Source organism: Dipteris shenzhenensis, chromosome 6, assembly GCF_047967505.1.
Source record: "Dipteris shenzhenensis isolate YYH24624 ecotype China chromosome 6, Dip_SZ_1.0, whole genome shotgun sequence".
NCBI classification, from domain to species: Eukaryota; Viridiplantae; Streptophyta; class Polypodiopsida; order Gleicheniales; family Dipteridaceae; genus Dipteris; species Dipteris shenzhenensis.
This window is the reverse complement of record NC_141601.1, coordinates 55,656,363-55,676,080: the sequence shown is the minus strand read 5'-3', so window position 1 is coordinate 55,676,080 and position 19,718 is coordinate 55,656,363. Positions and strand designations below refer to the sequence as shown.

General features: G+C 44.0%; 1 protein-coding gene across 1 annotated transcript in view; it reads left to right on the top strand.

Moving 5' to 3' along the window:
- The first annotated feature begins 4,842 nt into the window (after positions 1-4,842).
- The window catches only part of LOC147901376 (uncharacterized), a 49,922-nt gene continuing 35,046 nt past the window's right edge, over positions 4,843-19,718 (top strand). Inside the window, exons 1-2 of the mRNA XM_087375632.1 lie at positions 4,843-5,839; positions 6,492-6,638. Of these exons, the coding sequence (XP_087231758.1) occupies positions 4,925-5,839; positions 6,492-6,638 (1,062 nt within the window). The 5' untranslated portion in view covers positions 4,843-4,924. The remainder of the gene's footprint in view (positions 5,840-6,491; positions 6,639-19,718) is intronic.

The window sequence follows — 19,718 nt, the reverse complement described above, 5'->3', positions numbered from 1 at the left end:
CAATAGCATTTTTATAAAAGCTCTTTATTCATGATGGCTTATGTTGAACAATGTTATGGAGCGTTGTGACATCTATCAGTAGTTGGTGACATGAGGCCTATCACGAGATAGGCTATGGTGTGTAATATAAAATCATGTGATTGCTTTCCTGTGTCTCCATGTTTGCATGTTCAGTCTTTTTCTAGTTTTTACGTGAAAAATACTCAGCACAATATCTTGGTGCAAGGGCAACAATTCCCAGTATGTCGTATACATCGTGTAAAGTCTATGACATGTTCTTTCACATAGCCATGGGCTCTCTATGACCTAATGATGGAAGATCTAGGTCATCTATCCAAGCCATATATCAAATATGTGCTGTGGTAGAGAGGAAAACCCTTGTTTATGAAACCAACAAGATAAGCATATAAATATAGTTGACCACACCAATACTTAGTTCGTTCTCACAACATATTGGTCTCCCACATATACGAATATCATATAGGAGCGGCAGGAAAAGACAAGCTATTCCGAGTAATAGGGATCATTGAGATTAGTACATCGTGCTCAGACTCCATGCTACTGAACGAAATTGAAAGAAGGTGGAATAACTCTCATTCCTGTCGAGGCTGGAACCACACATTTCCAAATGAGAGGTTATGGGTGGCTTCTACCAGGCTCATCAACCTGTTGCTCAGTCCCATCCAATTTTCTTTATCACAATTACGATTGGAAGCAACCAATCACTTTGGTATACTAGTAGATGAATGCTATCTTTAGCGATGACCTTGTAATGAACAAATAGCAACAAAGTTCATCACAAATGTTCAAGAAAGATATATTTCCAAAAAAATTGATAGAAAATATCTTAGACTCATGGACTACTATCTAGGACTAGAATTTTAGAGGGATGCAGAAAATAATGAATCAACAAAATTATGCTAACAATCTAATAAAAAAGTTGCATATTCAGGATTGCAAGATCGTAGCAACTCCAATGCAACCAAATACAAAGCTAACAAAAGATGAAGAAAAGCTAAGCTAGTGATGACAGGTTTGATATTTTTTGTAGTGAGGCCAAGTTATTGCCATGTCAACCAAGTACCAGCAACAAGCAAGGAATTTCTTCTAATGGAGAATTTGGCCAAGATGTTGGAGTCGTGAATCCATATGAGTCTACTTTTGGACATTTTCGAAATAGATGTAAGACATCTTCCCTTCCTAAATAGCAAAATGGGCATCTACTATCAATATCCTTCCATTACATCACACACTACATCACACACCAACACATGAAGTTGACCTTGGCACACTACTAGTCCCCTACTAAACTCTTACTAGCCTTCTTTTCCAACTAACCATATGATCGTGCAATGACCAAACACTATCAAGCCTAGAAATCAAATTATCTGTGCTAATCATAAATAGTTTGAGTTACTTTTGTGATGAGATCTCCCATTTTGGAGAGCCTAGCATCTGAGCCATTGCTTTCAGTCGAAAGTTCCAACTAAAGCGCAAGATGCTGATATTGTAGAGAAGACACTAGAGGTGGTTAGGGGAAGCCTTTTAATCTGTTGCCTTTGTATGTTTGAGAGGTTGAAAGACATATGAATATGGATTGGAGATTCCTAGGCTCAACGAGCTTAGGGTTCATGAAAAACCCTATTCATGAAAAATGGAATTCAAAAACCTTTTGAAACCAAAAATGGAGGTTTAAATCCATTAACTTTGAATTATAGAGTTCAAGAATTATTGCTTGTCAAAATTAATAAAGGAGAACGAAAGGGAGCCACTTGGATCAATGCCAATTAATGCCTTTGAGCATGTCCCCATTGAAGATAGTATATTTATCATCTCTCTCTCTCTCTCTCTCTCTCTCACACACACACACACACACACACACACACACACACACACACACACACATGCACGTGTGTATGTAGCACTTAAGTACTTATGTATGCATGCATGCATGTATGTATATGGTAGGCAAAAACACTCTTACTTTGACATGTATAGGTCATGTATCTTTTGCTCTCTTAAGGAGAGCTTTGGGGGAGGACAATTGGAGAAATATCCACCATTGGATTAGATTTGCTAAATATCCACCGTTGGATTCTTTTATTATAAATGTGTAAAATCTTTAATGATTTTGGTTTTTTTATAATTCAAATGTGGAAGTTTACATGCATGCAAAGTAGTTACATGCAATTCCATTCGGAATTCGTCTCGTTTCGTCTATCGTTCATTGAGAAGAGGTTTGTCTCGTGGAAGCCCAAAGTCTTCTCTTTTCTTTCTGCTTCTCACTGCTAGCCCTACAAGTCGTAGATTTGAGCTCCAAGTTTTTGTGATTAGAGATTGTTGCTGCAGCTCTTACTAGAAGGTGATCGCTGTATTGCAATTCATGTCTTAACTTTGTATTTTCTCAATCTACACTCATCCAGGTCTTGCAATCTTCAAGCATCTAGGAGATCAAAGGAAAGCTAATCATGTTGGGAGACAACAATCTAGGAGGATTCTCTATGAATATCATGACTCACATGCTCCCAAGCAAAAGGTTTTTTGGTAGTGGGAATGCTGGCCCTGAGGAGGCATCCGAATTTCTAAACATCACGCATAAGATTTTCTGGCTTCTCGGGCTGTTCAATTTCGCAGATTTCTTGCCCTTTCTGAAATGGTTTGATTTACAAGGTTACGAATAGCTCATGAAGGATGTGGAAAAGAGAATGGATGCCTTCCACTTGGCCATTCTCAAAGAGCACTGAGAGCAGTAGAGGCATGGGCAACGTCAACAAGGACCTGAAGACTTTGTAGACATTCTGCTTTCATTGCCAGGTAAAAACGGCGAGGACCATCTTGGAGATACCAAAATGAAGGCTCTGATCCAAGTAATATATATGCAGATATTCCCCGTGCTAAGCTAATTCTAATGGGTCTCCTAAATTCTAAAATTTAAGATCTTTGCTACAATGATTCTAATTCACGTGGAATTTTTTGCATCAACATTGTAATTTTGAGTTTTAATCCTTTCTCCACTTCAAAATCTGATTGAATTACAAAAATGAGAGAAATTTTCACAATTCATTCCAAAAAAGATTTCATTTGTTGTTGCATATGTACTTGCATAACAAACATTAGGCCCAAAGGGCTCACAAAACTCTAGAGTGTTCAGACACAAATACGTATTCTGCTCGAAGGACTCCCAAATTATGTATGCCCTGCAACCTTAGTTAATATGTATGCCATTCCTGCATGCTTTTACTAGAGGCAGATACACAGGGAGACGTGGCATGGTAGAACTTGTAGATTCGCTTTCATTTGGAGCAAGCTCCTTCCCCGGTTGATGTTACTGCACGAGTGTTGGCAAGAGGACCAATAGGCACAACAGCAAAAACGGGAGCAATGTTCTCTTTATCTGCCCGACAAATGAATCTCACTTGACTGTGAACTATCAACAAGTTTGTCTATTGGGCTCTCGCTACAGAGAAGAAAATCTTCATCTCGCATGCCTTTGCATCTTTCATCAAGCCCATAGTGAAATACCTTGACCCACGATCGATTACTCCTTTGATATGCTTGTCAACGTTAGGCCGACTTACTTTTTCATCACCACAAAAGAAAATGCTGCTCACATCATGAGGCGAGATTGAAGATGGCAAAACCATAGCCTTCCATAGGCACTTGGCTCTGCAACTGTCCATTCCTTTCCCTTGATAAGGAATAATCCAAGAGGTAGAAGGATAATAGCTTCCTAACTGCAACATCTTCAGAAGGCATTTGCTCAACGTGGCTGCGTATCTACACCTCATCTTAAACTTCCAAAACAAAAAGGCATGATCGAAGACATTCGTGCTTGTGAGGCATACTCGGTTCTTCATTTTGTCGGTGCCATACTAGACGTACAGCTCGATTCCAGCTTGCATATCCCCGCGCGTTACTGCTTTCGACACGCTTTTGTAATGTGGCCGCAAAACTCAAATGAGGTCATAACCTTCTCAATACAGAAGAAAAACAAAATGATTCGTACATACTCCTGCATTCCACAGACGACCGTTGCAACAATATTTTTCGCACTCTATCCACCGCCATCCTGCTTATCACAACTCTCATCCACCATGGCACACAACTCTCCGCTAGCTCTGGCCATCCTTTTCGGCTTCATACTGTGCACCTTCACCTTCGTGCAATGAAACCTCCAAACACTAAGATATATCACCTTACGAGCCATCGCGAGCGGTCGCCACAATGATGGCGCAACGCTCCAACTGATAATGGCTCCAATTTACTGCTCCATTGATGAACAATCTAGACGTCGTGTGAAACTCCCTTGGATTTCCTCACATGCCCCTATATTACAGAGTGAGGCTGCCATGCATGTGACACGTGGCCACGTGCATGGTTTGCACTGCATGGCCACGTGTCACTTGCATGGCCCCCCTCCCACAAACCACTCTCCCCCCTCCCCCAAAACAAATGCCTTCCCCCATCCCCATAGCGTAATGCCATTTTTCACCGACAGGCCCCCCTATTTCAAGACTTCATTTTAGGAAATCGTCTCACCAATAGTATCTTAATTCAAGAAAGAAGAGAGTCTCACCAATATTATCTTAATTCAAGAAAGAAGAGCGACGATTTGCAGGTGCAGATGATGATGCGCTTTGTCTTACGCCTGTGGCAAAGCCAAGGGACGGGTTTCACACTAGTGCTAGGGATGAGCAATTTTAAAAAGCCAAGGACTGACTAGTGAGTCTCAACCGCCAGCATGTCCCTTTGAAAGGAAAGGCTCTTTAAATACGGGTGAGCATGGCAAGTGTGTTGTCCTTGTGAGCTCCTGCAGTTTTTTCTAGAAGAAGAAGAAGAAGAAGAAGAAGAAAAGAAGAAGAGAAGAGATATATACAAAATTACACTAGTTGCTGCAAATCTGCTTGGTTGCTCTACCAAGGAAATGGCCCTCTTCCACTCCTGCCTCTCTCAATCCTCCCCTCCCTCTCCATGGCCTTCGTCTCGAGGAGCTTTTCGTCCCAGATTTCTACCCCTTACCGCTCCTGCAGCTCCCCTCTTTGCGAACTTCACCTCTTTTCGACATCTTTCGAATTCCAACTCCCTCAAGCTCATCCCTCTCGCCCACATTACCTCTCACTTTGTTGCCTCTCCTTCGTCCTGTCACCGGTGCGAAAACTTTGTGGGTGCTTCCATGGCTTCCTGCGAGAGCTGGAAGAGTTGGCTCTCGCACGACGTATGGGTTGATCAAACGACGCGCCTCGGGGATATTCCCATTTATCCAGGAGTTGCCATTGCTAAACCCGCTTCTACCCAAAACTTTTCCGTCCTAGCAAGATGGGCACTGTTGCTTTTGTACAGAGCTCTGCTCATCGGGGGCATAGGACTTAGTTTCAGCGCACCGGCGTTCGCCAAAACGGTAGCTTCTGAAGCTGTAAAGCGAGAAGAAGTCGCGAATACGAATGTGGAAAAGCAGGAGGAATCATCCAAAAGTGAATCCGAGGGTTTGTTTGGGGTGTCAGACACTGCAACGTCGGAGAGTTTTGAACCATTACGTGATGAGTTCTGGAACGGCGTTGAAACGCCGCAAGGTTCCGTTGAACTGGTCCTGAAAAACTACCTGGCGACTCACCCAACCAATATTAAGGCGCTAGATTGTCTAGCATACCTACTAGCAGAAAAGGATGACATGGGGCATGCCTTGATATTGTTCGAGAGGCTGGAGCAGTTGCAACCGGATGAATTGGAATGGAAATATATGAAAGCCCAGGCTTACGCGTGCAAGGGCGATCTTCAACTTGCTAAGAAAGGTTTCGAGGAACTCTTAAAACTACAGCCTTTTTCTCCGAGAGCGTTGCAGGTAAATTTACTGTTGCATTTGCCAGTCTCTTGTGTAATGGACATTCGATGTCAGAGAGCAAAAGCAAACAGAAATTGGATATTCTAATCTTTGGCCACAAGAATACGTTCACATGTTACAAGACCCATCGTGGAGGGAAACACAGTACGAAAACTGTAATGTGCATCTTTAGGAGTTTAATTTTCTGCCATAAGGGGGCCCGTAAGTTTTAAAATTGAGTCTTTACTGATAATATTGACCTAAGTCTTTCGTTATCCAATTATGTTTGCTAGAGATGTAAAACTTTGGTACACTTCTGTAGCCAGTGTCTAGTTTCTATGGTTGACTTTGATTGCAAACAGGCTGAAACATCGCGTCTCTCCCTCTCTTCAGCACCCTTGCGGCTAGCTGACCTTGTATAGATATTTTTGCATGGGGTTTCTGGGGAAAAAAACATGGTTCATCTATAGGTGACGCCAAACTTTGAGAGTTAGCACATCTTGAAATCCTAAAAGAGGTCCCCCGAACAAAGACTCTAACAGGAAGGCTTGTCATTGCAATTTGTTTCTAACTGTGGCTGGGTGTCCACGTCTGAGAAGAATGGTCTATACTTTTGGACGCACTAAGGGTGATAAGTTACGATTAACCTGGTTTTGCTATTCTTATGTTGCAGGGGTTAGTGATAGTAATGGACCAGGCAGGTGAACGAGCTGCTGCCTACCAGTTGTTAGAAACTGCTATGGCTCGGGCTATACAGGAAAATAAAATTCCGGAAGCCCGAAATTTGAAGATGCTAATTGGCCAGTATCACACACTGAAGGTGCTATTATAAGTTACATTACCTTTTGTATGATTGGCTACAGCCTCTTTCTCTATTCCCCCCCCCCCCCCTACTTCTCCCCTCTCCCCCTTCACTCCACTCCACTCCACTCCACACCCCCACCCCCCACCCCCCCTCCCCCTTCCCTTCCCCCGCCCCCACCCCAAAAAAAAAAGAAAAAAGAAAAAACCACTCCACCTCACCCCACGAATGCATGTTGTCTCTCTCTTTTCTCACATAATGGCTAAATCTCAAGGGAGTGTGTTTCGTAACTTCTCTCATCTTTGTACAAGTATGTGTTCATCTCTCAATTCAGGCAAATTGATTTATCATACGTCTTTGTAAGGGCTGTGATTCAGCAATGAGCACTTTCTCTCTATTCTGCTTTGTAGTTGTCAGATCATTGAGATTTTGGCATTTTGTATAAAGTAGGAAGATCAATTGCAAAATGAAACATTGAAGCAGAAGCTTCAAAGCCCGCTTCTTTCAGTCTTCAGAGGTTTTTACTGTTGTCTTATAATATTTCAGAAATATAAAAGGATTCCTAACTAGGAATCAATTGAACTACTTGTCTAAGCATTTTTTGCTTAGAAATACTTGTTTCGGAGAGACTATGAGTGAATCAGCCCTTCGTCTTCAGAGTGCTGACAGAAACACAGTATGCAGACCTTTGTATAAATGGATGCTCAAGTACATGTGGGTGTGTGGATATGTATGTGTGAGAGCATATATCTATACTACACCCACCGTTGGGTGCTGATGATGTCGGTGGGGATGTCATAGTACCTAGTTCCTCTTATGCTTGATGGAGTTTATGGTTTTCAACCTTGTGACCGTCATGAGATTGAAACTGCACTATGTGTTTTCAATGCATGAGTTTGGGCATGTTCCTGGATTCATTTAGAGCTATATATCAATAGAACTGTCACGATCCATGATGTATTCGATTCCTAAAACCTTATGGATGGTCCCTTTTGACGGTCACTTACCATGAGGCACAACCCTTCACAAGAGCTATTGCTCTTCCAAAGAGGCCTACACTTTATAACGACAGAACTCTGTGTGTAAGGGTCTGATCCGTTCAAAGCACATGGGAAAAGTACTGGCAAGAGGAACAAAGGAGCATGGGTTGTACAAGATCAGGGCTTTGATGGCTCAAGTGGATGCATGAATTCAAAGTTGAGGCATGAAAGGTTCGGTCATGTGAGCCGTGGAATTCTTTCAGAAATGCAAAGGGTTGAACTTATGGATCTGCTTCCACATATTGCTGACAATGTTGAAGTCTACCAAGCTTGCATGGAGGGCAAGCAATACCGTGAGGCATTCTCAAAGGAGGCTACTCAGCAAGCCAAGGTCCCACTTGAGTTGGTACACTCTGACATATGTGGAAAGATGTCCAACAACATCCATGTATTGATAAATTCAGTAGGACGATGTGGATCTACTGTATTGCAAAGACGTCTAAAGCCTTTACCGAGTTCCAGGAGTGGAAGGTCCAGGTCGACAAAAGTGTTGGAAAAGAAGATCAAGATGTTTAGAATTGATGGAGAGAGAGAGTTTATCTCAGAGGCTCTCAACACCCATTGCAAGAGAGCAGGGATCAAAGTACAACTAACTGTAGCACACATATCCTAGTAGAATGTGGTAGCAGAAAGGAAGAACCTGACAATCATTGAAATGGGCCTATAAGATTTGCCCTTCAAATTCTCCCTAAGAACTAGGTTAACCCTTAGATCTTAGGTACTAGAATTTCTAAGGTTCCTTGACCTCTCTCCCTACAGTGTAATTATTCTAATCCCCTTTTGACCCCTAGGCAATGGCCTTTAACCTAACATAACCCTATTTCCTTCCTATCTCATGCAATATGACTCCGATTTCAGAGCCATCTGAACCAACATTCTTCTCTTGACTAATCCCATTGATAGGCATGCTAATTTGGGTACTACTGGTTACTCATGTCATGACAAACAAGGCAGACAAGACTGAGTTGGATTAAGAGAAAGAGGTGTATTTTCACATTGGGTACAATGAGGAATCTAAAGCATATGGATTATATGAACTAGAGACGAAGAAGCTGGTGGTGAGCAGCGATGTAGTGTTCCAGGAGGCAGAGTCCAAGCCACAAGCAAGTGCACCAGAAGATCCAGTTATTCCCAGGGATCGAGACTTGCTATCACGCAAGAAAAGGATACATAATTGAGAAACTGAAGAATCAGAGTCAAAGTAGAGGGACCCATGCCAATAAGATAGAGCCTGGTGAAGGAAAGAACGTTACCAAAGTGGTACTTGAAGACCATGGAGGATCCAGGGGTTTCAGATATTCTGCAGAGCAATTCGGAGATAAGGAGGTCTCAAAGAAAAGCCCCTACCATGAACTATACTTTGATGGTTCAGATCCTAAAGGTCGCGGAACCAAGAGGGAGGCCCAGTGTGGCAGGCTGCTATGAAAGCAGAAATGGATGCCATTCCGAAGAACCGCAATTGGGACTTGGTTTATAGATCCCAGAAGAGGAAGATTATCAGAACCAATGGGGTTTACGGTGGCCAAGTACAAATCTGATGGCACCTTGGATAAGTTCAAGGCAAGACTTGTGGTGAAAGGCTATGCACAGATAGAAGGAGTTGACTATGGAGAGACATTTGCTCCTACAGCCAGGATGACTACCATTCACATGGTCATAGCTCTGGATGGCCCACTCTCAAGGGCCAAATTTCAGATGGACGTGAAGTCTGCCGAGCTTCAAAAAGAAGTGTATGTAGAGCAGCCGGATGGGTTCTGACATCCAGGTGATGGAGAGAATGTATGTAGACTTTGCAGGGCAATTTACAGGCTGAAACAAGCATGGTACTAGAGGATAGATGACTACTTCCATGAGATTGAATTATCTCATATCCATCTGATCCTAACCTCTACCTCTGAACAGGAGGTGGTAATACCATGATCATTATCTGTTATGTAGATGATTTAATCATCACAAATGATCACAGGAGGAAGATCTAGGAAGTCGAAGGACTCTTGATGTAGCAGTTCGAAGTGATAGATTTAGGACTTCTTCATTATTTTCTCAGCATGGAAGTTTGGCAAAAGAATGGTAGCATTTGTCAAGAGAGGTACCATCAGAAGTTGTTGAAAAGATTTCATATATGAAGCACCAACTCCAATGGGGTTGGGACAAAACTAAGCAATGAGAACACATCTCAGTTGGCTGATGTCGTGGTCTATCGAAGAATGGTTGGTAGTTTGCTGTATTTAACTAATACCAGGCCTGATATAGCGTTTGCCGTTAGAGTGCTCTATCTATTCTCATCGGAACCCAAGGAGGATCATATGAAGGCTGGATTCAGGGTTCTAGGTACCTCAAAGGCACAACCAGCTATGGGATCACGTATCGCTCCGGTAGTGAGCATGGAGGATTTTGTGATTCAGATTGGGCCGGATATTAGGATACATGGTGCTCAACTTCAATCTATTGCTTCATGGTGCCATATCTTGGCTAAGCAAGAAGCAACCTACAATTGCTGTGTCTTCCATGGAGGCAGAATAGAAGGCATCTTGTCTAGCAGCATGCGAGTTCATTTAGCTCAGATGAATACTGTAGGACATGGGAATTTTCAGGAGGAGGTGACAGAGATCTTGTGCGACAACATGAGTTGTCATGAGGGGGTGATTTCTGGCGCATGCATGTTGGCCTGCGTGTGGGTAGGACCCTGGGAAAACAAGGGGATGGTTGTTAGCCAAGTTGGGTGGGGTCATGAAAACAAGAGCTAGGAGCCAAGTGATCTAGGACCTCCTCAATCTTATCTATTGATGAGATATTTGAAATCAATAGAGCACATTGCCCTTCTTGCCATAATGAGCCTCCTTGGAATGGGGAGGTGTGAGGCACCTAGTTACAAAAGTTGAAATTTCACATTAAATGGCAATTTAAAATTGGAAAAGAATTGAGTTTCTTTATTCCAAAGTCAATCATATACAAAGGGAACACTTTCATAGAGGAGAGAGAGGTACCGCCCTACCACCCCTTACTCCACCTCCAGTATCTCAATCACAATCATAATAGTTGGAGGTTGAATACAAATTTCAATTTCAATCTCAATCTCAATCTCAATCTCAATCTCAAACTCAAACTCAAAAGCTACTCTTGAAACCTCAATCTCGATCTCAATCTCAATCTCAATCTCAATCTGGAATCTCGATAGATATGGGCTGCCACGTGGCAAGCCCATGCAGGCCCTTTTAGAAGGGAAGACCTTGGAAGGTTTGAGGGAAGAAAATGGCGCATGGGAAGGTGACGGGGGGATTTGTCGTACGCGAGCACTCAAGCGTGGAGAAAGACCTCACGCAAAGGGCTGCGGCTCATCCAAGGCTATGCACGGAATCACGTACAGAAATGTACGTGCAAGAGTTAGCTTCCTTGTGAAGGTGATCGCACGTGTGGGTGGTTGACAGCGTACGGATGTACGGAAGGGCTGCACAGACATTGAATACGGCTGTACGGATGGTGCAGGGAGTTAATGCTCATGGTACGGAATTGTCTCATGGCTGCTGATACAGAACTGTACGGGTCGTTGGTACGGACAGCCGTACGAATCAGAGAATCAAAAATTTGATTACTGTAGAACTGATACAATAGATGGCGCTGCCTTCCAACCGTGCGCTCTTGTGAAACAAGCTTCAATGGCAAGCTGGAGACAGTAGAGGACAGAAGCTAGATGCTAAGGAATCAGGGTTGCTGTAGCCAGTGATGAAATGGGCTTCATGGGCTAGCTCTTATATAGCCACCAGTCGTAGTCGGTTAGACCCAATATGGTGACCGACCCAGTTCGCCCAAAATGGTCGACAGGGGGTTGGTCTTGAAATAGGCCACCGACCACACGATAGAACCGGTGCACAAAATAGAGCAACTAACCTACGGTATCCGTTCGGCCAGAGCCATCTGGGATCATCTGGGACTCCAAACGGGCCCCACAACCCGACAGTGGGCTGCCCTAGGAAAAGCTCTGTCTACCCTCAGTGCAGTGGAAGAGCAATTTGGGAGCTTTGCAGGCATTTTTGGACTCAGGGCACTCCCGTGGCTCGAGTGGCAAGGCTGAACCGTATGCTCACATCTGCCATATAGTATGTACAGGCGAGAGTAGGGGATGGAGCTGGCCAACTACAGAGCTTATGTGGGCTGTTTGTAGGGGCTTTGGGTTGCATGCAGAGGCATTTGGATTAAGGATGCTTGAGGCAGCTAACCAATTGACAAACTGTGCGGGAAGCCAGCAAGGAGTTGTGCATTGGCTCATGGAAGAGCTTGGGATGAACTCCGGGCACACAGATTTTTGGAAGGTGATGGACACAGATTGCTGGAAGGTGTACTGAAGCTAGAAGAGTACCTGCTTGAGAGCTCAGTAAGAGTTCGTGGTCCAGGTTATCTGGAGATATTCTTGGGAATTCATTTCTCGAGATGGTTCTTTTGTTGGGGACCTAAGCCAAAGGAACGACGGGTTGAAACAGACCCTCAGAGCATGGTGCTTGGAAGAGTCCAGGTTATTCCCTCGTTATGAGGGGGACATCTGGAAGATCGTGGCGTCTGGATTGTTCGAGTTCAAAGACGGGAACGTGATTGAAGGTGGTGCCAGGAGGTGCTACCAGAGATGGACCTGTGTACTAGAATGATGTGCAAAAGCGGAACCGGAACCGGACTTGGTGGAGCAAGAGCCACTGGATGAAAAGCCTGTAAAAGATTTCGACATCAAAATATTCCAGAGGACTACGACCAGGGAGTTACTGGAGCATCGTCATTGACGTGTTGGCATTGGGCTGAGATGTGTCTGTAAGAGGGGCTGTTGGAAAGGTCACCTTCCCATCTGTAAGCCCCCATATGAGGAGAGCGGGGGGGGGGGGGGGGGGGGTGAACCTAGGGTCTGAGAGAAGGCCACATGGGCAGCACTATGGCTGCCATGGGGGCAGAAATCAGAGAAAGAAAAGGGAGGTGGCTGTGACAGATGGAGCTGAAAGCCAGGAGAAGAAAGAGATGCACACAGCATGGATCTGGCTGGAAGAGGCAGATCTGGAGCAGCAAACATGGCGGGGTATCCCAGGAGAGAAGACGGAACTTGTGGGCAGGATGAAGACCTGCAGCAAGCACCGCACATAGGCGCAGCAAAGGGGCAGAGGTGGAGGCTATGGTGGGCCAGCCACCTGGCCATAGATGTGCCCAAGGGTGGGGCCCAATGGGGGCTGCCCTTGGGGCCTGGCAGCAGTTCAAGAGGGCCAACAAAGGGCCCTTATATATGGCTACCTGCATAAAGTCAGCCAGGGGGGGCAGAAAGTCGGCCAGGAAGAAGGATGCTGGTCGGTGGTATTTCCAGCCCCTTGGGGGCTATATAAAGGGGCCATTGTGCCTCACAATTCATCCAGCACTTCAGCAGGAATGGACAGACAGGAGCAGCCAGCAAGTCTCTCTCGTGGGCCTCAACATTGGAGCTAAAGGTGAGCCAGAGGTGTGCTGCAGACTGAGTTCACAGGGCTGAACCTTAGGCTGTCTATCAGGGCAGCAAGAAGCTGAGATCTGGACGGAGAGTCTACATACGCTCGAGGTGGAGCACACGGGTTCAAGTCTAGAGATATCCGGCAGATAGTAGGAGTACCTTATGGTAAGACCAAAGGACCATGGTCTGGCGGGACTTTGGATCTCTCTTTCTTTTGTATTGTTTCCATAGCTTTGGACGGAAATATATATTGTTTTGGTAGCTTCTATATCTGGCTGGATCATTCTTTATGGATGAGTCTGCACATCTATGTGATGCACATTAAGTAAAGAAGTTTGTGATTCCACTTCCACAGACACAGTGTGAGTTGCTGGGCTATTCTATCAGTCTTCTGCTATGCGTACCCTTTGTTGGTTGATTTCTAACAGAGAGTGCAGGGAGTGACACTAGGGGTGATGGGGGAAAGTGTAACATACCAAACTTTTGCAAACATGTCATACTTCAAATGTCTGTTGGAACCATGGACACAAAACATACATGTATATTAACATTATAAACACACATGCATACACACTCTAGACACAGTATGTGTATCTATGTATTTATGTACGCATGTATGTATGTAAATATACTTCTATGCATAGATACTTTCGATAGGCATAAGTCACTATGCTCGTGCACACTCGCGTGCACGTGCACACACATACACACGTGTTTTTTGTTTTATGTGTACATATATATGCATTTGTAAACATAGTTGCAGATGTGTATATGCCGGTGTAGGTGTATATTTGTCTCATATATAGTATATGCTTGTGTCTCGAATGTTAATAAGAGTTTAAATTGAGCCTTCTATTATACTTTGCACATGGTACAACCAATACTTGACGAAACAGCACTGAGAGTGGATAAACAGCAATAACTTCACGTCAACGACGGAATTACATGCTCCAAAGGCTCTCCCTCACTCCCTCTCTCTGAACATACACTAGGGCCCAGGACAAATTGTCGGGCTGGACCCCCCCGAAGGTCTTTATTCATTTCAGAAAATCTATTACAGAAATTCAGCTTCAGCTTAGAGCTGTCTCGTAAGTCTCTCTTTTAAAACATGAAAAGAATTCCCCTTTTACAAGAGCTTCAAGCCCCATTCAAATTGGCAACATGCCACTTGTCTAAAATCTAGACTAAAACCTATTACAAGCCTCTAAGGGCCATTCTGGAGTCTTCAAAGCTCTCGGTCACACGAACCGCCTCCTAGGTGCTTGTCAGGCTCCCATTTCGCTTAGGAAAAATAATCCTTCCTAGTACCTGCAACAATTAATTAAAGCTCACCACCATGGTACCCATTAATTGTTAGCGCTTTGCATGCAAATAACACACTGTGGACTAATCCTAGTCACGGTGGGCGTCCCCACTGAACACATGTGCACATCTAAACAAATATATATACAAATAAATATATATATATTTTCTCTGGTTGACCGGAGTCAACACTCTTGATTATAATTAAAGAGCTTTGACTAAGGGTCAAGGCGCCTTAATTATAGCCAAGTCTCTCCAACCGGAGTTGGCACATCTTGGTTAACCGGGGTTAACCCTCTTGGCGCATGCCAAGTCTTGTTGACCGAAGTCAACACTCTCTGACCGCAGTCAGGTTTACTTGACTAGAGTCAAGTATCTTTGACCGCAGTCAATCCTTTGACCATTAAAATAACTCTTTGAGCATAATTAACACATATAAAACTCTTTAATTATGATCAAATAAATGGTCAACTGTACTTTGACTTAGGATATTTACATTGTGGTGACATCCCCTCGGCTTCTATTCAGTTGACCTCAACTGAATAGCTTCCTTGTAAACATCCAAAAGCTGTGGATGATCGGATAACATGTCTTCGTCCATCCACTTGGCATCTAATGCCGTATAATTCTTGAATTTTACAAGATACCTGCAAAGTTCCTTACCCTGAGGGCCTTTACGTACAGTATGGTACACAATTTGCTCTGGCTGAAGGACTTCCTCCAGTTCATCCACTTCTGGTGGATCTTCTGATACTGGTTCTGTAGGCTCTGGTCCTTGAAATTTCTTTAGAAGACTCACATGGAATGCATTGTGAATCCTCCAATGCTCTGGCAATGCTAATCTGTATGCAACCTCATTTATTCTCTCTGTAACCCTGAAAGGGCCATAATATCTGGGAGATAACTTTGCATACACTTTCTGTTTGCCTTTAAACTTGCGGAGCCTAGCTTTTTCAAACCTCAAAAGTATCCAGTCCCCTTCCTTGAGATCTAGCTGTCTCCTATGTTTATCTGCAGCCCTTTTATGTTTCTCTTGAGACCTTTCAATTGCTGTCCGGACTTGGCTGTAAGCTGTCTGGAGGTCTCTTACAAACTGATCAGCTGCAAATATTTCATCTTTAGTCCTCAATATAGGTGGCAAAATCACCTTCCCATATATGACTTCAAAAGGGGCTTTCCCTGTAGAGCTATGTACTGTATTATTGTAAGCAAACTCTACTAAGGGTAGGTACTTTTCCCAGTCTGAACTCTGGTCACCCACGTAGCATTTCAGCATATCCAAAATGGTAGAATTTGCTACTTCACTTTGACCATCTGTCTGGGGATGGAAAGAAGAAGAAAAATTCAGATTCGTCCCCATGTTATCAAATAAAGCTCTCCAGAATAGACTGGTCATTCTGGGATCTCGATCACTAACAATGGACTTAGGCATACCATGATGTTTAAAGATCTGTGCCATGAACAGCTTAGCCATATGATCTGCCTTTATAGTTTTGCGAACCGGAAGGAAATGAGCTTGCTTGCTGAATCTATCTATGAGAGTCCAAATCCCATCATTCCCTGACTTTGATCTCGGCAAATAAAAAATAAAGTCCATTGTAATGCTTTCCCATGGTGCCTGAGGCACGGGAAGAGGCATAAGTAGGCCAGGTGCCTTCCGTCTATCGTACTTTATTTTCTGACACGTAAGGCATTCAGTAACAAACTGATGTATATCTTTCCGCATTCCTGGCCAAAAGAAATACCTCTCTAGAGCTAGAGTTGTTGCTGTAATTCCTCTATGTCCAGCATAGGGAGGTGCATGGCATTCCCCCAAAATCTTTTTCCTCATCTCCTGGGTGATGCATAGGCAATCATCTTTCATTAAATACCCATCTTTCAGGGAATAGTGACTGGTGGATTGCCCTTCTTGCATCTGCTGTAAAATTTCACCAAAATCAGAATCATGAGCATATTGTTCCCTCATGCCTTCCAGGTCCTGATGATAAGCAATAGTTACATTATTGACCTGGGGTCTTCGGGACAAGGCATCTGCCACTCTGTTCCGAATTCCTGGAGTATGGACAATCTGAATGATGATCTTCTGGTCTCTCTGGGGGTAACTCCCCTGGCAAAACATCAGAAAAGCAATCTTTAAAGTTTACAAGAAACTGGAACTTACTTTTGTCTGCATCATTCATTTCAGCATGCATATCCTTCTCTTTTTCTTTTACAAAAACCATGTACGCAGAAATTGCAGACTTTATTGCTTTACCGCATGAAACATCAGATACAATGGGGATAGTGTCCCCTTTATTCCTGGCAATTACACGCTGATTTTTCCCCCTATGCACAAATTCCAGCACTCTTTCAGGAAGAGTCAACTTCACTGCCTTGCGGTGAAACCAAGGCATCCCCAAAACTACATCATAATGTTTCAGTGGAGAAATAAAGAAGTCTTCCTGATCCACGTAACTCTGAATATGAAGACGGAGCTTCCCTATCAAGGGAGTAACTGGCACAGGATTCCCACAAAACATTTGATCGGCATCCAAAGCCCTGCCTAACTCTTCCGTCTTAATTCCCAGCCTCAGGGCTAGATCCTCTGATATGAAATTATCAGTAGCCCCTGGATCAAATAAAATTAGCGCTTGCTGGTCTCTAACTTTGCCCCATGATAGCAGCAATTCTCGTTCTTCTGGGTTCAAAGCATGACCCAGTATATCAGGAATTCCCCCCGCCATTGGCTTTTGCGGTCCTCGTGGCTTCTCTGCCTCTTTTCCCTTTGATGTTGAAGGCTTTTCTGGGCACTGGGCAGCCACATGCCCCTCTTTACCGCACCTGAAGCATTTCCCATCTCTACGGAATTCCGCTATCTGTTCAGGGGTAAATAGAGATTTGCCCTTATAGGTCTTTGAGAACTGAGTACCCCTCGGCTTCTGAGGCTGAAACCCTTTCTTTTCAGCCTTAGGGGACTCTTTCTTTTCTGATTTTTGAAAATCAGTTTTCTTTTTATCAGCACGTCCTGCATGCAAGGATGGCACTGTAGATGGATCTTGTAGCGGCACAAGACTCGCTACTGAGGCTGAATGCATAAGATCTTGAATATTCTTTGCTCCCAAAGCATTCACTACTGCCTGAATTCTTGGAGTGAGACCTGCTCTGTACTTCCTCATCTGGGTGCCTTTGGAGATCTTTTTGAACGGTGCAACCTGCAAATAAGCATCCCAAAACTTTTGGTTGTACCCATCCACTGTATCTCCTGCATCCATGTGCAAGCTGTCCCAGTCTTGAAGAACATGGTCTCTAAACTGTTTAGGCATGAACTGCTGGTAGAAGGCTTTCTTGAAGCCCTTCCACTTTCTTGGGGCTGACCCATCTGTGGTCAGTGCACTCCACCATGCACTAGCTGTTGCTGTCAAGTGTAGGCTGACCATTCTTAACTTGGAGGATTCTGAAAATTTCTCAGTACCGAATGTAGCATCAAACTGTCTGATAAACTGCAATGCTTTGTCTGTATGACCATACTGTCCATTGTAGGTCATAAACTTAACAGATTTTCCTCCCTCTTTAAATTCCCTGGTCGCTTTGGAAGACTTTCTCTTCCCAGACTTCTCGTGTTTCCTTCTTTTCCTGGATGGTTTACCTGATAAGGAAGAAGAAGACACAGAAGTCGAACTCGAGGTAGACGGTGATGGACTAGGAGATCGGTGATGACGCCTCGATCTCTTTTTACTATGGGACCGTCTCCTATGAGATCTATGAGATCTCTCTCTCTCAGACTGTACACGAGAGTGTGCCTCTGGCATTGGCACGTCATATACTGGATTAGGCATAGCTTCTGCTGGAAACAAATGCTGAGCCCTGGGATCCCTTTTAAGATTTTCCAGCTCTTGTATACGAGTGCGTACCATTTGTTCAAATTCTTGTTGAGTTTGTGGCACATTCCTCTGTCTTGGATGCACATCCCTATCTTGAGAATCCCACTGGATAGGTGATTGATCCATATTCTGAGATCTGCAGATTTTCTCACACTGTGCAAGTAACTAGTGCACACTACCTTTGCTTTTCCAACAGAAAAGGTACCTCAACAAGAGGTGTTTTGCATTCACAATCTATGCCAGTACTGGCTGTCAGTTTAAGGCATATACCCACACAGTTGCCAATGCATTATCAACTATATTGCCCTTTTCTGGCTGCTGTAGATGGCTTCAAAAGGCATCTGTTTTTCCCTCTTTTTACTGCTCAAAGGCATGCATACTCCTTTTTCTGCAAAGCTCTGTTTTCTCTGCTTTTCTCTGGTTTTCTGCTACTTTTCTGACAGTAAAAGTCTGACAGGCAGGAGAAAATTGATAGCCAAAACTGTCTCTGCAACTGTCTCTTTTTTTTTTTTTTTTTTTTGAAAACAGTAACCAGATGAGTAACTACTGGTTACTCTAACCGACTGTCTGGTTCTGGTCTAGTTAGTCTGCAACTAGACTAACTGGACTGGTTACACCAACCAAACTGGTCTGGTTAGGCCAGATTAACTGGACCAAAGTTGAACTAACTATATACTGGTTCAACTAACCAGAGTTAATTGACTGCGGTTAACTTAACCAGGGTTTCACTAACCACGGGTCAACCAACCAGGGTTTAACTGTACCCGGGTTGACTTAACCACTGGTCTGCCAGGCTGGCTGCCACGTCAGCACCACGTCAGCGCCTGAGCAGGGCGCCTCCCCAAACCTTCATGTGCCTTCACAAAAAAAAATTTTCAACGGGAAGATCCTTCCGTTAGCACTCAACATCGTCAGCCCGGCCAACCATGAGGTCATCTTCTCCGTCAGTTCACGCCTTTAGTTCACGCCTTTGCACTCAGGTTCCATCACTTACACCAACAAATTACGAAACACCAATTCAGCGCAGGCGCCTCTAAAGTATTGCATTGAGCATCGATTGGCGATGCAAAACCTTCACCCGGTCGCTCCCGTCTGTCCGGCTGCCTTTTTCATTAGTGCTTTTAATAAAGGCATTCCGTCGGTCGTCCGTAAGCGTACAAGTGTTTGTACGGCGATCTCTATGAGCATCTTTGGAAGGCAATACAAATTGCATATGAAGTCTTTCATATTCCCGAAAGAACACGACATCGCTTTGCCTTTTGCCTAACTAAGCGTCGATGACGACCTTCCCGCCATGTATGCTCTCCGTCAGGCGCATCCTTACATTGTCGCGTTGCAGACTCCAGGCCTCCCAGCTAGCTCCTCTCCTTTGCTAGAATCGTCACAGCCTTGAGAGGCTATGAGCCTACGCTCTGATACCAATACAACCAATACTTGACGA